The following is a 22,049-nucleotide window of genomic DNA, read 5'->3' on the forward strand; positions in this document are numbered from 1 at the left end:
AACTCAATACCACAAATGATATCACATTTTATTAAGCATATATCAGTTCAATGACTTTTAATGAAAATGCACACTCATCTGAAACACATTGTTTGCTGTACACAGACCATTTACAAGCACGATCATCTCTGTGTAACTGAGACACTAAAGACGGACCCGTGAACATCCGGTTTAGAATGGATTTACAGTAAGCCACATGATGTGATGCCACAGTAATGACACATGTCATCGTGTCTCAGTTGAGCAGAACGATGTTGTTGATCACAGGATTGCCTGGACCACATTCACAGAGCGCCGCCATATAGCTAGAATATTGCTGCGTGAATTGTTGAGTGCGGCGTAAATATACACACACGCATGTCGAAACGGATTTTTGCCTGTGCCGGTTTTATCAGGAAGCTGGGAGGGGGGAGGCCCGAAGTGTGGAAAGTGTCTTAAACCGTTTTCTCTTTGTTTAGACCCAAGGGAAGATTGCTGACAAACCAAAGATCGTCAACTTTGGATTATAAACAACGATAGTGTATAGTGTATAGTAACACGCTTCAATCACATTCAGAAACAAATGCTGTTTACCCCTTACAAAAAAGACATCCAAGTATTTTCTGCTTCCGTAGGGACTGTCTTTGCAAAACATTCAAATGCGTAGTTCATACCACAATTGTTGTCCCAGAACACATTACAGATTGTGTAATAGGCGATGGCGAATTCCAACCTGAATCCTACGTCAAAGACTGCTGGTGCCACAATGCTGAAAGAGAATCTGTCCGTTGGTCCATCACAAGAGTTCAGGACATAAGATGCGTCTATGTCGTGAAAGGTGGTCCATCTGTCGGTGCTGTAGCGCACCTGTACCGTTTTGTCAAATGCAATGTTCGCCACCCTGATCACGCCTGTGATTGTCACCCCTTCGATCACAGCATTCTCCAAACACACCTTTTGAGCAAGAACCTTCTTCTTAAAGTCTACTCCAGCTCCGGGCTGGGAAAAGCAGGCAGTGAGAAAGCTGCTCCCTGTTGCACGTCTGTCCTCCTCTAGTCCTGCACGCAGGTCGGCCAGGGCAGACGCTGGTACTTTGGGTGGGATGTCAACGTTGGCAATGTTTCGCACAAAATTCAGATCTAAACCCATTGCGTCCGCAAAACGGACAACTTTCTTTCTGCTTCCAGGTGTTCCTGGGGGAGTCTTGTTTGTCTTAAGGGACGAGGATTTTCTTAACTCACTCCTATAAAATTTACGTTCTGTATCTCTGTACACAGGACCTTTTGAAGACATAAATTTGAGAAAAGCTTCTATCCTATTGTTATAGTCGTCCACTTCAGGCCCACATCCTGTAGCTGCCCTGGGAGCATTCGTCTCACACACACGTTTTGTTTCCTTCCGGCTCGCGGAAGACCCAATTTCCTCGATTTCCTTGTTATATATGGCTTCCCCTTCTTCAGCCATCGCTTCGAAAAGACGGATAAACTGGCTGCGATCTTTCCTTGGTTGACGGGATTCTCCAGGGTTCTGGACGAATGCCGAGCTGACACTATATTCGTCCACACAGCCATCCTGAACATACGACAAACTACGTGGAAGAAAGTAAGCCATATCTTCTTCCCTATGCCCGTTCATGGTGGCTGGTAGATGGTAACCTGTAAAAGAAAATTATAGATGAAGATACCAAGAAGTTTTTGTAGATGCATATGAAATTATCAAGTGGAAGATAAACAGTTTGATTTGTCATACGTTCGGGATTAACTGGCATTCGACATGGGCAAATTTAGTTTAAGACCGACGGTGTTAGCAGTAGGTTTCAAACACTAAATATTTGACTACGTTGGGTCAAGAAGAAGACAACCAGAAAAACAGCAGGACCAGCAGTGGACAGAAGACTTGAAGAAGAGACTGAACAAGAGTCAGAGACATGGAGAGGGATAGACACAGAGGTTGCCGAAGGGAATTGCTCCAGTTTCAGCGGACAGTAGCATTGGGAGGTCATCTTCTCCCAATGATATGGACACTCGTGTACATATCTTTAACTTAGTCCTACCGCTTTATTATGTACCTAAAATACACTCATTGCACGAAGGAATTGTGCGGCAATGCGGTGGCACAATTTGTCAGACTGGCACCAGACGTCTTCTGTACACTGCTGAATTCGGTGCAGTAAACGTTTCCGGCTTGGCATAGCAGAGTGACGACTGTTGCCAACGCATCGTGAGGTGTACTAAACAGAATCTCGGATATCGACGGCAGATTTTGAAAGAACGATTCATTATTGGTATTCATTTGGGATTTGTAAGGTTAGAAGGATGAAATCGGACAGACAATGATGTCAACATCTTTAATTGTTTTGATATGTTTCGGTTTCTGTCTGTGTCTTCCTAGACTGTATTAGTGCCATATCATGATTGCCGATCAGTGTGTATTTTTATTACATTTCAGTATGTCATAATATTATCAATCCGTGTTAGATCAGATGTATATCATTTTTAAAGTTATTTTTGAGAAATAATAGCTATATTTATATTTGTTCCTTTGATAATGGTGTTTAGAAGCCGAATGACAGTCAATAACGAAAGGAAGGTAACTAACATGTAACTTCCTTTTAGTTTGTTTAAAAATTCTTATGCCATTCTCTTCAACCTCAGCAAAACGGGACTGTGGAGGGATGCTCGGTGGACAAGATTTTCACGCCATCGTTTTCAGGCACCCGTGAAGAGCATCCTCCTTGTGGTTGGTGCTAGGTAACGCTAAGAGCTCTTCAAACCCCCGTTGTGGACCCGGGCAAATAATAGTCCACAGCATCCCATTGCTGGTCCTAAGACCGAATTGGGCAATCTGTTTGCCGTGGGTTACGCCTCTGTGTCGGTAGACGATGGGATCCCGGTAGTTTAGGGCAACTGGAGTCTGGAACAACGTTCCTTTGCCCAACACACCACTTCGGACCTTACTTCACAAGGTGGTTGAATGAGCCCGGTTCAGTCACTAGACTGGTCATGCCAAACCCTGTGCTTGAACTCTATGTGCTTGTGCATAAACTCTATGACTAAATTGACTGTTTACTTTAGGTGTTGACCCAGTTTGTTTATCAAACTGTTTTGCAAAATATGCTCATTATAAATTTTGCAAGAGTCTTCATTTTCCCAGATAGCAATGTTCAGGGGCCAATCTGGTAGTACATTATATTCAGTGCTACTGCTGGAGTATACTCTCTTGGTATCCGTGGTGCCGCTAATTGGCGGTCCACACACATATGACATTGTCCTTGTTGACACTCCATGGTGGGTGGGGAGCCACAAGTAGACCACAAACTGTACAATCGTGGTTCCATCGCCATCCAACTGTCCACATTTTGAATCAATTTTCAATTTCTGATGCCAAGGCTCGGCGCACTTTCAGCGACAAACGACAGTCATGGCAAAACTAATCAAAATCAAAACACCAATTCCTACGGTTTGGAATATGGTGCAGGTAAAGGATCGAAATACAGTGTTCACCATCTCAAGGAGGGTGATACTTTTCTCACTGAAACCTCAGATATTGCCAATACAATTGGTGAAACGTTTGCTAAACATTCCTCTTCGTCTAATTATTTAATAGCCTTTAAGAAATTCAGATAACGGAGTGGACTGTAATGAACTTTTCCCCTTCATGAGCTGCGTACAGCCCTTGGTCAAACTCACGGTGCTGAAAGTATAAGCTATATAAAGACCCAGATTTAGTACTGGATGGAGCTCCTTTCTAACGCAAACAGTTAAAGACGAAATGCCTGAAGGCACTGGATGTGCTAAAAGTGAATTTAGTTTCAAATTCCAAATAGGGTGGGGATCAGAAGACTCTCTTCTCTGACTCTCTATAAAAAAAACTCTCTATAAAACTCTATAAAAATCTTCACCTGAAAATATCCACTTTCACTAGAAATTATTGAAATATATAATGATCTTGCCACTGCCAATTCGACATCATCTTTTGTTAGTTTTGTTTGTTAGTTTGTTAGTTGTTAGTCCACGTTGGCATTTCTGGTAACACAATGGCTAATTTTGCTGCTATAGGGGTGGGTTAGGCAAAGTATTGTAAACGTGTTGTCCTCCTGAGAGGACAATCCCACGAAAGTCCCGAAACATTCAGGGACGGTGTAGATCCAAATAAAGTCCAAGCAGGTAGCAAAGATACCGTAAGTTTTCATGGTCCTAATTATGCTGATCAACCTTTTGTTGTTGGCGAACATCAATGCTAGTTTTAATTCTACTTGTGATATTCTAGTTGTTTTACTGTCCTTCATTGACAGGTTTTTACAACATATAATATCTTCTCGTCACGATATGGCTGAAATATTGCCGATCTGACGTTAACGTTAAATAGTAACTCACTCAGTCACTCACCCCAACGTTTTCAGGTATGTCGAGCACTATTCCACAAGGGCAGTTAACCAATCAGATTGCAAGAAACACTCACTGTTTTTTCAAAGGGCAGTAACTTGTCATATTGCCTGGTAATATCGGCAAAAATACGCTTCAGATGAAGTAAATCAGAATTTCTCCCTCTTTCTGTATTGTATCATGTATACACGCAGGCTACACCCTCACTCTCATTCTCTCTATCACTCTCTCACACACACATGCACGCATATATAACGAGAGCGAGAGAGAGAAATGGATGTGTGGATAGATAGATAGATAGATAGACAGTCACAAGGACACTTGGCTCGGGGGATGGTTTTCCTCTCATGTTAGATGTCGTGGCTGACTTTGCCTGTCGTGGTGTCCACTTTGTCACGTCATTCATCCGCACGATTCGAGGCACCCCAAACGATGGATGTCACACTGGATTCTCTCTGTCATGAGAGAGCGTGTTTCCTGCCTTAAAGTCACACAAGGTGAATCAACGACCTTGAGTATTGCAAAGATAATGTGACGTCACATGAACTCTGGTAGGTCAAAAGATCAAAGGGAACTACTTGTATATGTCAATGCATACGTGACGCACTGTCGTCTGTGGCCTTCGCTTTAGGGACCGAACAATCATACATACATACATGCATGCATGCATGCATAACATACAAGATTATATATCTTGTATGTTATGTGATTATATCATTGCTATGGAGCAGCATTGATATGCATGTTTATGCTTGCCAACCCAGTCACGATTACTTGAAGCAATTAGTTTAAACTGTTAATATGTATTAAAGTAATCTTTGTATTAGGCTGCGAGGAATACATAATATAGTCATAAAATAACTTCACATTCTTTCTTCAAGGCACAATAAAACAACATGAGATGGTAGGATGGTGTCAGTATTGGCCGAGAATGGAGATTGGCAGCCCGAAACCAAGTTCGAATGATCTATGAAGACAGTTGACCTCTAAACATCTCAGCTCTGGTAGCCGGCAGAAATCTGTCACACAGGTGAAGTAGGACCATTAGACAGTCTTCTGCGTGAACGACCCGACCTTGGGCGATCAGAAGTGGTGCCGGTTTTTTTGTAGACGACCTCGCAAGTCGGCTGCATCCCATTGCTCTTGCGACGTCAATAACTGATCTTCCCGCCAAAGGCACGTTCACGTTGCACATTTGGCAATCGTGGCATTTAAAGTACCGTTAGAACTGTGGTTTAAAAGTGTTGGTTTTTTTCAAATCTTAAGGCCAATGCAAATAAGTGCAAATGAACAAAACTTCGATGCGAAGATCACGCCATCGTGCACGTGCAAAACCTGATTTGGCACTAACGTCATTTGCACGACGAATGGATGGGTTTGAGTGGGTTTTGCCAACGTTTTTCTAGAGTCGAAAGATGGGGATCCCATTTCGGATACATAGATGTATCATCAAAGTAAAATTATTCATTGTTTTTTTTAAAACATATTATTTGTGAAGTTTCTTTTTTGACTCAGTATATACATTCAAGATTGATTTTACGTTTACCTTTCTATCTTTTTATAAACTATCCTTAAAACTGTCATTTCCAACATTCATGTTGCATGCAGTTTTATTAAGAAACTGAATAAGTCATTAACAGTGAAAGTCAGAGAGTGAACTCGTTAACATCGATTCACTCACATTCTGGTACACGTGTTTTATTTCGTTTCCAGGATGAACACATATATTTTGTAGAAAACCATTGTCTACTCACTTAAAACACCACCGTTGTCACTTCACCTAACGATTTTAACCTTGATCCAAAGCAAAGGTCTAACTTAGAGGAATACCCCGTAGACATCACTTGCTTGATACCGATTTCAACAGCTACACCAAAACGCCGTTTCAGTTGTAAGAAGTTGTATACCATAGAACTTTCTCCGCTTTTCACATCATCATGACTTGAACAGATATTACTTTAAAGACACAAGTTTTTTATGGATGACAACTTCTTCATTGTGAAGAGTCACGACGTTTCGAAGTATATTCTTACTTCTTCATCAGTGAGAAGATATTACTTTGCCATTCGAACTCATGAGAGATTTTCAAGCTATTGTGTTTTAATCCACATACCGAATTCCATCTCAGTTTGTTGAGTATTTCTGCATAACTTGCTAAGACAAGACTACGGTGCGGAACGATGGCGTTTTCTGTTTCTTCGCGTTCATTTACGTCATTTACGCAAAGCGCCGAAAAAGCCGTATCTCGGTCTTGTGTATTGGAGCATAACAGCCACCGCTTTCGAGAGTATTTGGGGGTGGCCAAGAAAGTCGGGCCAAGAAAAGTCTGGCCGGGCGTGCCACCGGGTACTCTTGAAAATGGATTGCAGAATATTCAAACGAAATCTGCGGATTTTGGGTAGCTAGAATTCCAAGTATGGTTTGGCTGAAAATGTATAGTTAACGATGAAAAACCAACACTGATAACATACCGAGAGTCCCAGGGAAAAGACATTGTCTTGTTGTTATGTGTTGTCCTTGATATGTCTGTGTGAGAAGGTTACTTACTTCTCTTAGCGAGTGAGGTGTAACATCCTAGGGTTCTGGGCAGGAAGTGACAGTGTTTTTACAGCATTTCTTTCCTTAATTAAAACAGTTGGGGTTTCCTAATTAACCATTATTGTCTCATGCTGAATCAGCAGAGGATGTGTATGTTAAAGAGGAGCGGGCATTGGCTAGAGCCAGTGGGCAACTGTGACATGATTAAATCGCAACATTTTGTAATATGTTATAAAGGATAAAAAAGAAAAATGCATTCGCAAGCGCAAAAATCGTATGTATTGCCACTGTATTCTAAAAAGCATAAATCCAGCAAAAATCAAATAGTCTGCCAATACGCAAATGCTTAAATTTACTACTACACATGACCGACAAAATCCAATAATACCTACCTAAATAACACTTAGCAGACCATGTGCAAACACGTTTCCTCAAAGCGCAGCACTCTTTTCTATATAGTCTCAACATACACACTGTATCACAAGCGTTCGGTCCGGCTTTCCATGCACGTTCCGTCAAAAGTGTCTTTCGTCTCTCAAATGTATCTTGAAGTGTATTCAAATCCACTGATTAGTATCATATCTACCTACACATCACATTGTAGTGTTACAAAATGCAACATGTAAAGATAACCGGTCCCTTAAAGTGAATTACCTGTCTTTCCAACATAGCCTCGACCAAAAGTGTTAAGTCTCTGTTCGGCCCGACTTGGCCCGACCTCTCAAAAGCACCTTACAGATGTATCTTAAATTCTACTTAAATCCATAGTTTAGTATCATATCTACCGAAATACGTCTTTACAGAGTTTCAAAGCGTTGTATTTGAAACACACACGTTGCTTGAAGTGAACCATATTTTCTATACATTCTCAATAAAGAAACAGTATCAGAAACTCGGGCCAAGTCGGACAGAGACCGAACAGAGACTTAAAGGACCACTAAACTCAATTGCTTGGTACTCTTTTTATCACTGCATATGAAAGACTTCTGGTTAGTCGTGAACGAAACACCATTTTTTAAAAAAAAAATAACCCTGTTGTTCAGGGCCCCCTAAGTAATTGAAGGAATCACAGCAAATTTGAAGGAATTGCATCTCAAATGTAAACAAACGCAGCCCACTCGCGAAACAATTGCAGCCATGTCGGCAAATTAGTGGTAATAACTGAAACACATCGGCCATATCGGAAGCAATGTCGGTAATACTTGAAACACACTCGGCCGTCTTCGGAGATTTTTCGGCGCACATCCGTGATTTGTCGGTGGCGAACGGAAACTCACGCAGCAAAACATGGCGTCGTTCGAAGAAGCACCCGTCTCGGTGAGTTTTGTTTTTAGTTCCTACTATTACATTTTTATACTTATCCATCTTTGTCCACCCTTGTTGAATGCGTTTAGGTATGAGGTGTTGTTGGAGCTATAGCTTATTTCTTTAGGAAAAGACTGTCACTGCAGAGGAGTGAGGAGTCATGCCCCTGGAGGTTGTTTACATCTGAACCTCCAGGGGCAACAACATGCTTCCAGGATAGAAAATGGAGTTCAAGTTTCATGACTTTATAAAATCAAGACTGCGTACTACACAGTGCTGACCAAAAGGATTTTGCATGGATATAACGCTTTCTTCCTCGGGAACGAGGTTGTGGTCGAAGTGACAATATTATCGTAAGTAATATTACATTGACCCCTTATATTGACCGCTTCCAAGAGTGAAATTGTTATGTTATAAGCAATGTCATGTAAAATCCTAATGTCCATCAATAAAATACATATTTTACTATAAGTAGAAAGTAATTTTGCTTTTGTAAGTCGGTCAAAACAAACTTAAATAGCATTCATCTTCAGACAGGGCGCCGCCATTTTTGAAAATCGAGAAGTTAAATCCATTTGAATTAATGAGATTATGGTTTGTTCTCATCAAGTTAGAAAATCAAAACTACATAAATATGTATTTGAATCATTACCAAACGGTGTTTGCATGACACAAGCTGTAACATAACCTAAGCGAGGTCGGGGTCGAAGTGAAAATACTGCGCGATAAATTTCTTCACTTGCTAAATTTACTTGGTTTGTAACGTTCACTCACCAGTATGTAGACACTTGTCAATATACGTCTTTATACTTGGTCTCATAATCCTAGTTTTGTTATAATAATACTTGTATGCATTTTGAAACTTAATAAGAAGAAGCGATCTGCGAATGTGTAACAGGAATGTAATATGTAGACATTTCATAGTTTGCCTATATAAATCATAATTCGCACGCACGCCCAAGTGTATGTCGTCTGCATCATTACACTTCACGACAAAAACAATGATTCTGTTGATAGCTACGACAACTTATTAAAAACAAATATGCAAATATTAAAATTAAAGTTATAGGAGCAGTGTCAGCCTATAACCTTCCTCGAGGAATGTATCCATCAATATCCACAAAAACAAGTGATATATAATTCATCTGCAGATTTCCCAAGTGGTGTGTCTTTTAACAGTCTAATACACGAAAACGTGATGTATCGTTTAAGGTTTTTCACATTGCTTTATAGTTTCATTGGTTATCCAAGATAGGACACCTGGCACCTAATTGTATAATGTGCATCTTTGTTTTTCAAAAGTAATTTAGTAAGCCAATAATGAGCAATCAATCAACGTATTGGCGGTTAATCTTTGAAAGAAAGATTAAATAAATTCATTAAATGAGCATCAAGTGAATGATGACAAATAACACCAAGTGATTTTGACAGAATCGTCTATTAAAACAAGGGTTGTAACTCGAAAACTAGGCAAAGCAAGAGACAAAACTAAATGACAGTAGATTGTGAGAACATATAGTATTTTCTCAACAGCTTTCGCGATTTCAGCTGCAGGTTTGTATAAACCTGGAAACGAGTGAGTGAGTGAGTGAGTTAATATTTAACGTCACATCGGCAATATTGCAGCCATATTGTGACGTGAACATGTTACATATTGAAATGAAGAGGAGCATATAGTAAAAACCTGTCAACGAAGGACAGTAAAATGACTAGATTATCACATTGAGAATATAACACTAGCGTCGAAATCTAAAAAATAATAGAACAATACAAAACAATTTGGACATCACAATGTAAAATTGGGCTATAGATTGCCAACAACTGAAGGTAGATCACCATACTAGGGACCATGGGGACTTACAGTACCTCAGCTTCCTGCATGGACCCTAGCTGGATTTACACCATCCCTTCAGCCATTAGCAATTTGGACAATGCTAGCCATACATTAAAATAACAAATATACTACGATTAAAAACTGTTGGTAAATTTAAATTGACAATGAAAGTATCGGGACTTACGTATCTTCTCCGGGGGACAATAATTTTACACTGCTTCAACCCCCTTTGAGGGTACAGCCACAAACAATCAAAGTTACTAACATAAACTACCAAGCATTAAAATACAACTATATGCAGAACATATTAATCAAAATTCAACAAGAAAATCTATTTCTTTTAAAAAACCAATGATTAAAGGATAATTAACTGTGCTAAAAAGATCATGAAGTGTGTTCACATTGAAATATTTATCCCTTGTGATGGATAGTTCAACACAGCCAAGCAGGATATGCTTGACTGTAACTCTCTCATCACAAGGGATACAAAACGGAGGATCTTCACCTTTCAACAGGTACGCATGGGTATACCTTGTGTGGCCAATACGACATCGTCGCATGATGACCTCTTCAAATCTCGACTGACAACCCAAGTGGGTATATCCAATATACGGTTTTATGGCGTGTAATTTATTTCTTCCCACTTGGGTGTCCCACTATTTCTGCATCAGATCACGGATGTAAGTTCTAATGCAAGCTTTGAAATCAGAGTAAGGGATAAGAAGTGGTGTAATAGATTTGTTGAGTGCTGCCTTGGCAGCAAGATCGGCCATTGTATTTCCAGAAATGTCCACGTGGCTGGGCAACCAACAAAAGACGATGTCGCATTGGCCAGTAGCAAGATCATTATACAATTGAATAATCTCAATTAAAAGTGGATGTTTACAAGACACATTTTTTATAGCCTGAAGGCAAGAAAGAGAATCAGAATAGATTACACACTGTTTATGTTTAGGATGTCGTTGAATATGCTTAAGAGCCGTTAATATCGCGTTTGCTTCTGCAGTAAAAATAGAGCTTTTATCTGGTATTCTAGAAGATATTGTCCTGGATCCAATGACAGTGGCACAATCCACTGTACCACCGTCCTTGGATCCATCTGTAAATATGAATTTGTAATTGGTATATTTGTTTTTAAGTTGATAATATTCTTGTTTATATTGTAAGCCATTGGTTTCTGATTTCTTAAATGAGGTCAATGCTAGGTCGACTTGTGGTTTCACCAACTGCCATGGAGGAGAAGAAAGAAGTCTGGAAGGAGCTATATTGTCCAGCTCAATACCAGCAGCAGCAACAAATGGCTTAATTCTGAGCCCAAGAGGCGGGACAAGAGAAGACTTTCTGTTATACAAATCCTCATAAAGGGTTAAAGACACAGTTAAATGCAGGATTTGACTCAGTAGAACATAATTTGGTAATATATTGTAAAGAGAGCTTTATACGGCGGTGGTTAAGAGACGGTTCATCGGCCTCAACGTACAGACTGTCAACAGGAGAAGTTCGAAAAGACCCAAGACAAAGTCTTAGGCCCTGGTGGTGGACGGAATCAAGTAATTTTAGGTTGCTCTGACAGGCTCCACCATAGACGATGGAGCCATAATCAAGTTTCGATCGTACCAACGATCTATATAAGTGAAGGAGGGTAGTTTGATCCCCTCCCCATTTTGAATTAGAAACAACCTTTAATAAATCTAGTGCCTTCAGGCATTTTGCTTTTAGATATTTAATATGAGGCAAAAACGTCAAATGTGAATCGAAAATGAGACCTAAGAACTTAGCTTCCTTGACAACTTTGATGGGGGTGCCACTTAAAAACAGTTCTGGATCTTTATGGGGTTTGTATTGACGGCAAAAGTGTATACAATTGGTTTTTGATTTAGAACATTTAAAGCCGTTTTCAAGACACCACTTATCTATTTTATTTAAACACATCTGCAGTTGCCGCTCAATAGTATGCATATTTTTTCCGCGACAAGAAATATGCAAATCATCCACAAAGAGTGATCCATCTATTGAATCATTTAAAACCTTGGATAAACTATTGATCTTTATACTAAACAATGTGACAGACAAAATACTACCTTGCGGGACACCCTGATCCTGACTGTAATAATCAGACAGGGTAGAGCCCACGCGGACTTGAAATTGCCTGTCATTTAAAAAGTTGGAGATAAATTGAGGCCTCTTAAACCAAAATCGTGTAAATCCTTGAGAATGCCATGCTTCCAAGTTGTATCGTAGGCTTTTTCGAGATCAAAGAATATCGATACTGCATGTTGTTTATTTATGAGAGCATTCTTAACAAAGGATTCTAATCGTACCAAATGATCAATGGTACTACGATGTTTCCTAAAGCCACATTGAATATCTGTGATAAGTTGATTGGTTTCAAGATACCAAGTTAATCGATTATTTACCATTCGCTCCATGGTTTTACACACACAACTCGTTAAAGAGATTGGTCTGTAATTAGATGGATCAGTATGATCTCGGCCAGGTTTTGGAATCGGGACGACAATGACATTACGCCAGGAAGATGGGAAATTCCCTGAAGTCCATATTGAATCACAAATATTTAAAAGTGTTTCCAAACATGATTCCGGTAAATGTTTCAAGAGTTGATAGTGTATGTTATCGGCTCCTGCTGCTGTATCATGAGCTTGCTCAAGGGCGGTGTGGAGCTCATGTAATGAGAATAATTCATTATAGTCCTCACCATTGTCTGAGGTAAAATTTATTTTCTTCTTCTCCTGTTGTTTCAGATATTTTTGGAATTCCGGTACGTAATTAGACGAGGAAGAATGTTTGGAGAGTGTCACCAAGCTTGTTGGCAATGTCCTGTTTATCAGTTAAGTAACTGTCACCATCCCGCAGATGATGGACAGTAGATTTGGAACTTTTGCCTTTTTTTCGTTGAATCATGTTCCACACCTTTGAAATAGGTGTACGTGAATTAATGTTAGAAATATAGTTCCTCCAAGACTGACGCTTATTTAGTTTAAACGTGCGTCGAGCCTTGGCATTTACAATTTTTACTTTATCTAAATTATGAACTGTAGGATGGCGGCGAAAATACTTTTCTGCTTTCTTCCTACTCTTCCTGGCCTGTTTACAGTCATTAGTAAACCATGGTTTACGAATATGTGGAATTACAGAGGATTGGGGTATCGTTTGGTCAGCAATGGCATTGATTATATCGGAAAACAATTGTATAGGATCTTCGCTGTTCACAAATGCGTCATGTTTTAAGTTTTCAATACACATGGCCTCAAATGATAACCAGTCAGCCCTGGCAAAGTTTCTTCTTGACGAAGGTGGATCATCACGAGGGTTAATTGTTTTAAGAATGGTGGGGAAGTGGTCACTCCCACAGAGGTCATCATGAACCATCCATTCAAATTCATTATACAAGTTGGAATCAGAGAATGACAGATCCAGGGAAGAATATGCTCCCGTAGCTGGATGTAAATAAGTGGCTGAATCATCGTTAAATATACACAGGTTATTATCTGAAATAAAGTCTTCAAGAATTTTACCTTTGCTATTAGTATGGACACTTCCCCATAGCGGGTTGTGTCCGTTAAGATCACCCATGATGAGACATGGCTTCGGAAGCTGATCGTACAGATTTTGAAGATCTCTTAGTTGAATATTGGAAGAGGGAGGAATATACAAGCTGCACAGTGTCAGAGCAATGTGCAGTGTCAGACGAATAGCAACAGCTTGAAGATCCGTATTTAGGGTAACGGGGTTGTGAATGACACTCTGACGTACCAAAATAGAAGCACCTCCAGTAGCTTTAGTGCCAGGAGGAGAGAAGGAATGGTAATCACTAAATCGTCTTATGGTGAAGGTATCAGTATTTTTAAGATATGTCTCTTGAAGACATAATGCTGACGGTTTAAGATCTTGAATGAGTAATTGTATTTCGTTGAAGTTACTCTTTAATCCTCTGCAATTCCATTGAATTATATCAGACAAGTGAGTCATGGTGGCTCAATTGGAGATCTCGCTCGTGAATGGGAGGAAGAACTATTCCTCCGCTTGTCCTCTGTTTGTGAGGACAATGTGACCTCCATGTCGAGAGGTCCAAAGGGGTTCTCCAGAGGAAGCTCTGAAGGTAAAGGGACGGAAGGCGTTTCTTTTCTGTTTAATTTTTTTCCTTTCGTTTTTGATGAATTAACCGAAGCTTGCTGTTTGGTGACAGTTTTAGACTGTGCCTCAGGCTGTTTCTCAGTCTGAGAATCAGACGTAGTCTGAACGACTGGGCTAGAAGGTTTCACTACTGAGACTGAAACATGAGGTTGCCCAGACTTGACCCACGTCAAATCTGTCTGACAGGCAACAGAGGACGTTGACACAGAGCGAGTGACAGCTGCAGAATAAGAAACATTTAACGTGCTTGAGGTGTGAGTTTGGAAAAGTTTCTTTGCTTCCAGGTAAGAAACGTTTTTTTCACATTTCAGTCTCATTATAGAATTTTCCTTCTGCCACACAGGACAGGATTTTGATGAAGCGCCATGTGGACCATGACAGTTCGCACATTTCAACTCCTTGTCACAATCTCTGTTGTCGTGGCTCTCACTACAACGATGACATATCACAGAACCACGACAAGAGTTTGATCCATGACCGAACTTCTGGCACTTATAGCACCGGAGTGGACTGGGGACATACACGTCCTCTGCGATATTTAAGTATCCTGCTTTAATGGATTGAGGTATGGATGAGCGAGAAAATGTCAAGAGATATGTGTTAGTTTTTACGATGATGCCTTCTTTCTTGACGGTGAAACGTTTTACACCTGTCACACCTTGATCTACGAGCTCTGCTGCAATGTCCTCTTCTGACATGTCCGACAGACAACGCGACCTGTCACGTATGACGCCTTGACAAGAATTCAAAGTTCTGTGTGCGGACACAGTCACCTCAATATTGGCAAATGTTTTGACAGATAACAAATTAATAGATTGCTGTCTCCGAGCACATTCAACCAGAAGTGAACCACTGCGGAGACGGGTGACATTCTTAACTTCACCACAGATCCCGGATACGGCCTTAGAAATGGCGAAAGGGTTTAATTTTATCGGGAGAAAGTCAACAGCCTCAACTACAAGGAAACGAGGCCAGGCGTCATCATTTGGAGTAATAGTTTTTGAAGATTCGTCAACTGTGTCATAACGCCTCTTCTTTTCATTTCTAGATGAACCAGATAGTTGTTGTGACATGGTGAAAGGAAAAGTATTCAGCACCCGTGCTCCCCACCCACCACGGAGTGTCTACAAGGACGATGTCCATATGCACCGGATCTCCAAGATGCTGACACCAGGGATACACGGGTGTTATACTCCAGAGAATATGACATGAATAGCTGTATTCATCTACCAATTTAATGTCAGACTGGTTCGGCCCTAGACAAGAAATCGGAGACATGCATTATTCAGAGGTCAGCATCTCCAGATTGGCCCATGAGCCACCGCCTTCTGGCGTAGGACTCGAGGCAAATTGATATATAAATACTCTGTACACTGAAAATCAGAAAGTCCAAGACCCAACAATACAATATGTGCAAATGCAAAAACTACGCACAGGGCTTGGCGTGACCAGCCGATTGATAGAACCGGGCCAGTTCTACCACCCGTCTAGGTGAAGTCGGGGCCAAAGTGGTGTGTTGAGCAACAGGAACACAGTCCAACGCTCCTGTTACCCTCAACCACCAGGATCCCTTCCTCCACCGACACTGGGCCGCAACCCACGGCAAACAAGTTGGTGGACCAAATATGCCTCCGGATCCACACGGAGGTGATGGCGAGCTCTTAGCATTACCCAGCACCCACCACGAGGAGGTGGCTCGCCACCTGGAAACGAAATAGTTTAACCCCTGAAATGGAGATGAATACTGCACAGAACCCCATTTCTATACCTACTATTACGTCACGGAGACGCGCCGCTCTGATTGGTCGAAATTTCGTTTGCGGCTGAGAATTGTGCACTGTTGACAAAAAGGTCGATTTAAGGTAATTAAAGATCGAAATGAGCAGTTTTAATGACGGGGTTTGATCTATAACGATGTCAGCAAGTGATTTTGCATTTGTACCCTATTAGAGTATATGTGACCTTTAACACTTTTGATTGAGGCTATGTTGAGAATGAAGTGAGAACAGGGCTTCACTTTAAGGGGCCAGTTTTCTTTACATGTTGCACTTGATAACATTATGAAGTGATATTTAGCTAGATATGATGCCAATCTATGGATTTAATTACAACTGAAGATGCATGTTCTAAGGTTTAAGCTCGTTTTGAGAGCTCGGGCCAAGCCGGGCCGAACTATTGTGGTCGAGATGATGTTTAGAGTGTGGGGAAGAGATCATATCATGCATGTTTTAAATACTATGAATAGTGAATTTATGGGGTGTTATTTATTGGATGTAGACGTAGGAAACATTTGCGTGCCCTGTATCCGAATGAAGTCAAATACATGTATATTAAATCATGTTTCGTTTATCGATTCCACTTTTAAACGTAACCTCGGTCAGCCAGCTCGTAGGAAACTCGTCTTCATGAGTTTTAGCCGATTTATTCGTAGTGAACTATATATGGTATGCGTTTGTGGCTTAAAATTGATTATCATTATTATCAAGGATGTATGCTGCATTAATCATTTGTAGGCATGGTGCTCATTAATTGGTTTATTGTCCAATAATATATTTGGCCCACCGTGGCGCGGCCCGACTTGTAGGCCATCCCGTGTATTTGTCATGTATACAATCCATCCATAGATCACGCTTGGTCGTTCTCAAAGAATCTGGGTCGGTAAGGAAACAAAATATTGCTTTCATTAATACTTCACCAGTACTATACAATATTACAGAATACGCAAAGTCGGATACACAAAACCGATAAATTACATCTAGTTAGTTAATTATTCAGTTGAATGTCGGACGCTTTTGCAATAGATGCAGTCCATTACAAACATATATTAAACATAAAAAGCTTTGGCCTACGAGACACTAAAATCACAAACATTATGGCAATAGTACAATAAATTAAGAGAATGCATTATTACATACATTCCAGATTACTAACATATTTTACTCACACAAATGTTATTGACACCATATTGACGCAAGCACCTACTCATGCAATCATGCATATTCGAACACATCGTACAATCACGCACTCACACACACACACACACACACATCACACACATCACACACATCACACATACATCACACACACACAAATCACACACAATCACACAGTACAGGCTTACGCTATTACGCTCTCACGCTATGACGGCCTGTTGGGGTGGACTGAGGGGAGGGAATGACGGAGGACATGACCAAGCCAAGGAAGACACAAATACTCCATACTCTATTATGGTCTTCCTTCCTTCTTGAAGATGGACCTTTTGTCACTGTAGTCTATGATGATCTCGGTGAACGGAAAGAAAGAACTTACTGTGAAAATCACTAAACAGTCGAATCCGTCCACGATTTTATGATCAAGACACAACGCTTGACTTTTCCACAGAAAACTAATTAACTTAACAATAACCTTCTCACAATTGATCTATGTTTCTACAAATTGCTAGTTAGACACAACAAATCGTGACTCTCTATTTGTGTTCACATAGATGTCAGTTGTACTTGTATTTGATGTAAAATGTATTGGTATATGTTATTTGTACGACAGTTCCTATCGACGACGACACATTCTTTATATTTTGTATTATGTGTTGTATGGGTATGTGGATATAAACTGTAAAGCTTGTTCGCCAGTTCCATTCGGTGTTTAAGAAACACAAAAGTAAACTATAAAACCTGGAGATATGTGGAGAACAGCAGTGTCGTAACTGAACAAAAATCATTCTCTCAACTGGTGACGGCCGTTTCGTATCAGTTAAACAAAGAAGCCGGTTAAATCGTAACTCACTCACTCACCCCATCATTTTCAGGTATGTCAAATTTTTGTTCAAGGGAAATTAACCAATCAGATAGCAGGAAACACTCATTATTTTACCTATCAGCTGCAACGAGTCACATTGTCCGGTAATACATGTATTGGCAAACTACGCTCTAGATACATTTTAAGTCAGATGTTTCCCACTTTCTGTATTGTATCATGTACACATGCCTCACATGACTACACTCTCACTCTCATTCTCTCTATCACACAAAGTCTCTCTCTCTCATACACGGATATATGAGAGTGAGAGAGAGAATGGGTGGATGGGTGGATAGATAAAATGATACATAATATAGATGAATAGATAGATAGGTAGGTAGGTGGTTAGATAGTATACATCACGACATAGCCATATATATAATAAAGATAGACAGATATGTTATAAGGCCCAATGTGTGTATGAATATTCTTACATAAAATAATAATTATCAGACAGAGCTAGTCTAAATATGTGTTAGCAAATCTATTATCCCGTTTCAGTTATATATTTTGTAAAGTTCACTTCAATCAAGCACATACCTGCCTGTCGTATGATCAAATAGGAAGTCGCAGTGTGTATCACATCGAGCAGTCAAGGACGGGATGTAATATCACGACAAACCAGGCACGCCGAATGAACCATTTATAGATTCCCAGCTGACCGTCACAAGGACACATGGCTCGGGGTAGGGTTTTCCTCTCATGTTAGATGTCGACGCTCGCTTCGCCTGTCATAGTGTCCGCTTTGTCAAGTCATTCATCCGCACGATTCGAGGCACCCCAAACGATGGATGTCACACTGGATTCCCTCTGTCATGAGAGAGCGTGTTTCCTGCCTTAAAGTCACACAAGGTGAATCAACGACCTTGAGTATTGCAAAGGTAATGTGACGTCACATGAACTCTAGTAGGTCAAAAGATCAAAGGGAACTACTTCTACATTTCAGTGTATGTGTGACGAACTGCCGTGTAACATTGTGCCGCCTGTGGCCTACGCTTGAGGGACCGAACAATCATACTATTTATCAGGGATAGTCTACAACAGGGACAGATCACTCGTTTGCTTTCTTTACCAATTGAACTAACTAACGTGTGCCTCGTCATGCTCACAGTGACTTGGCTCGTTCCCAGCGCAACACCAACTGTGTTTAACAGAACTTCAGCCAGTTTATTGTATCAGCAGGAAATTTACAATGTATGTATGAATGAATGAATGAATTATAGTAAGAATTAAGAGCACGAACTATATGTGAATGAATGAAAGAAAGAAAGATAAAGAATGAAAAGAAATAAGTACATGAATGAAAAGAAATATGTACATATGTGAATGAATGAAAGAATAAATGATACACCACGGCCATCCCCACAAAACATGTTAAAGAGCGTATATTGGTCACTACACTGGTCACATACATTCAGGTTTTTTTCGAGGAGTACCCCTCTCCCCCATCTGTATATAGTCTCCCTGAATATATACAGGTAGTATATATGGTGCGACGTGTCTGTGTAGCGTGCTTTGAAAATGTGTGTGTATGTATGTATGTATGTATGTATGTATGTATGTATGTATGTATGTATGTATGTATGTATGTATGTATGTGTGTGTATGTATGTATGTATGTATTTATGTATGTATGTATGTATGTATGTATGTATATGTGTGTGTGTATGTATGTATGTGTGTGTGTGTGAGAGAGAGAGCGCGTGTGTGTGAGTGAGAGAGAGAGAGTGCGTGTGAGTGAGTGAGTTAAGATTTATCGTCAACTGCACAAGAGGGCGCATTTACCGGGTTTGTACTTCACTACTGTAACGCAAAACGACAGTACGCAAGAGGTAGACTGTCAGGTGGCATGTGTGTGGTGATCCGCCAAAGCATTGAAAATGCTTTAGAAAGGGTATATGCACACTGTGATAATATCATTATACTGAAGGTAGTTAATCACCGGTTTCCCCTGACTAGTGAAAATATATTTGTTGTGTTCATATATATTCATGCTGAAAAGTCTTCTGAGTATTAAATATCTGAAGACAATGGTATTGACCGTCTGCAAAACAGACTGTTGCATATTAAGCGTGATTATGGGGATTCCAATAAATTTGTTTAGTGCGGTGACCTAAATGCGAGAACTGGGTCAGATCTTGAATTTATTACTGACGATGGCAGTCAATACCTTCCAGTTGATGACACATATAACACGGACAGTTTTGAAAAACCTCGAAACTCAGAAGATGATATTACAAATAAATATGGGAGATGCTTGCTCGAATTGTGTAAACTGTTTGGTACACACAATGGGCGTTGTAACCCAGCTGCTTCTCGTTTGTATACATACATTTCCAATATGGGTACAAGTGTTGTGAACTATTGTATTTTGTCCACTGAGATGTTCGGTTACTTTCAAGATTTCCAAATACCTGAGTGCACTGAGTCGGACCATATGCCAATTGTTATCGTCTTATCCAGCCTATTTTCGGGTCTAGATTCCGATGATTCTGCGTGTACAGATCCCCCTGTTCTACCCCGTGTACCGAGATACGGACTTCCTGACGCCTTTGTCACAGAATATAATAACTGCCACATGCAAACCATCTAGTCAAGTATATTTGAAAATTTTGGTACATTACTACATGTCGATATTAACCAGGCTGCTAAGAAAATAGGTGATATTTTGATATATTGTTCCCCAACTAGGTCATTGTTTGATACCAGCCCAAATAAACACAGAGAACAGCCGCCATGGTTTGATCAAGACTGTCGTATTTATTAAAAGAATTATAAGCTGAAAGCATAATCTAAGTGTCAGTTAAATTTAAATAAATACTTGTCAGCAAAGCGTGAATTTAAGAGGTGTTGTCAACTTAAAAATGATAATTACGATAAGGAAAATGTAGATGATGTATGCATTGCAGCAAGGTATAGAAACTGTAAATCGTTTTGGAAGTCTTTGAAATCCCTGATGTGGTAGGAGAATACAAAGTGGCATTTCTCCAGATATCTGGTTATCGTGCTTCACATCGTTACTTTGTCCTGAGCCAGACAGTGGGATTTCTTACATTCTCATTCATGTGACCATTGTAATAACCAGACCCTTAATGATGAACTATTATCGGGTCAAATCACAGTAAAAGAAATTGAAGATAGTATTGCTATGGTGAAACGTAACAAGGCTCCGGGCGAAGATAGTATTCCAATACAATATCTTAAGTTAGCCGACACTACAACTGTTACTAAATACTGCACTTACTGTTTAATAAGATATTAGATGCAGGTCATTTTCCCGAAGTGTGGAATATTGGAATGATTGTCCCTCTATTTAAGTCTGGAAGCAGATCAAATCCGAACAATTATAGAGGGATCTCGTTGCTAAATGTTATTGGTAAAGTGTTTACGTCTGTTTTAGAAAAGCGAATAAGAATTTGGTTGGATGTTAATAATTTGATTTCGGAGTCTCAAGCAGGTTTCCGTCCTGATTAATCTACGGTAGACACTATTTGTATCCTACAGTCGTTGTGCAGCAAATATCTTTGTGAAAAAGGTGTCAGATTGTACGTGGCATTCGTTGATTTTAGAGGAGCCTTTGATTACATTAACAGGAAAAAATGTTACATATGTTAGTTACAAAAGGTTGCCACGGCAAATGTTTAACATATTGAAGAGTGTGTATTCAGCAGTTAAAGCTTGTATAAAACTGGAAGAGGGCATCACGCAACAATCTGAGACTTCATGTGGTGTTCGCCAAGGTTGTGTTTTCAGCCTTGTGCTATTCACATTTTTTATCAATCAACTTGTAATTGAAATGTATAATAAATGCAATCATGGAATATTCATAAGCCAAGATATTGAAGACATAATGATGCTACTGTTTGCAGATGATGTTACAATGTTTTCATTTACAGTAGCAGGTTTGCAAAGACAATTGAATGTATTAGATGATTTTTGTATTATTCTTGAAGTGAATACAGAAAAAACAAATATAGCAGTATTTAGAAATGGTGGTACATTACGGAGAAACGAGAAATGGTACATTGGGGACAAACAACTAAAAAGTGCTACATACT

General features: G+C 39.9%; 2 protein-coding genes across 2 annotated transcripts; both read right to left on the minus strand.

Annotated features, from left to right (window-relative positions):
- Positions 1-11: 11 nt before the first annotated feature.
- LOC137290499 (glycogen-binding subunit 76A-like) lies at positions 12-18,874 on the minus strand. Its single transcript, XM_067821478.1, has 2 exons — positions 18,532-18,874; positions 12-1,634 (listed from the first exon to the last, which is right to left on the minus strand). Exon 2 carries the CDS (start codon positions 1,612-1,614, stop codon positions 577-579), a length of 1,038 nt encoding a protein of 345 aa, XP_067677579.1. The 5' UTR covers positions 1,615-1,634; positions 18,532-18,874; the 3' UTR covers positions 12-576.
- Positions 14,028-15,269, minus strand: LOC137292111 (uncharacterized). The gene has a single exon (XM_067823652.1). It carries the CDS (start codon positions 15,267-15,269, stop codon positions 14,028-14,030), a length of 1,242 nt encoding a protein of 413 aa, XP_067679753.1.
- Positions 18,875-22,049: the final 3,175 nt, after the last annotated feature.

Source organism: Haliotis asinina, chromosome 7 (genome assembly GCF_037392515.1).
Source record: "Haliotis asinina isolate JCU_RB_2024 chromosome 7, JCU_Hal_asi_v2, whole genome shotgun sequence".
Taxonomy (NCBI): domain Eukaryota; kingdom Metazoa; phylum Mollusca; class Gastropoda; order Lepetellida; family Haliotidae; genus Haliotis; species Haliotis asinina.

Excerpts from the sequence above, each read along its gene's own strand:
- LOC137292111 (XM_067823652.1), bottom strand. The coding sequence starts at position 15,269 with ATGTCACAACAACTATCTGGTTCATCTAGAAATGAAAAGAAGAGGCGT.
- LOC137290499 (XM_067821478.1), bottom strand. The coding sequence starts at position 1,614 with ATGAACGGGCATAGGGAAGAAGATATGGCTTACTTTCTTCCACGTAGT.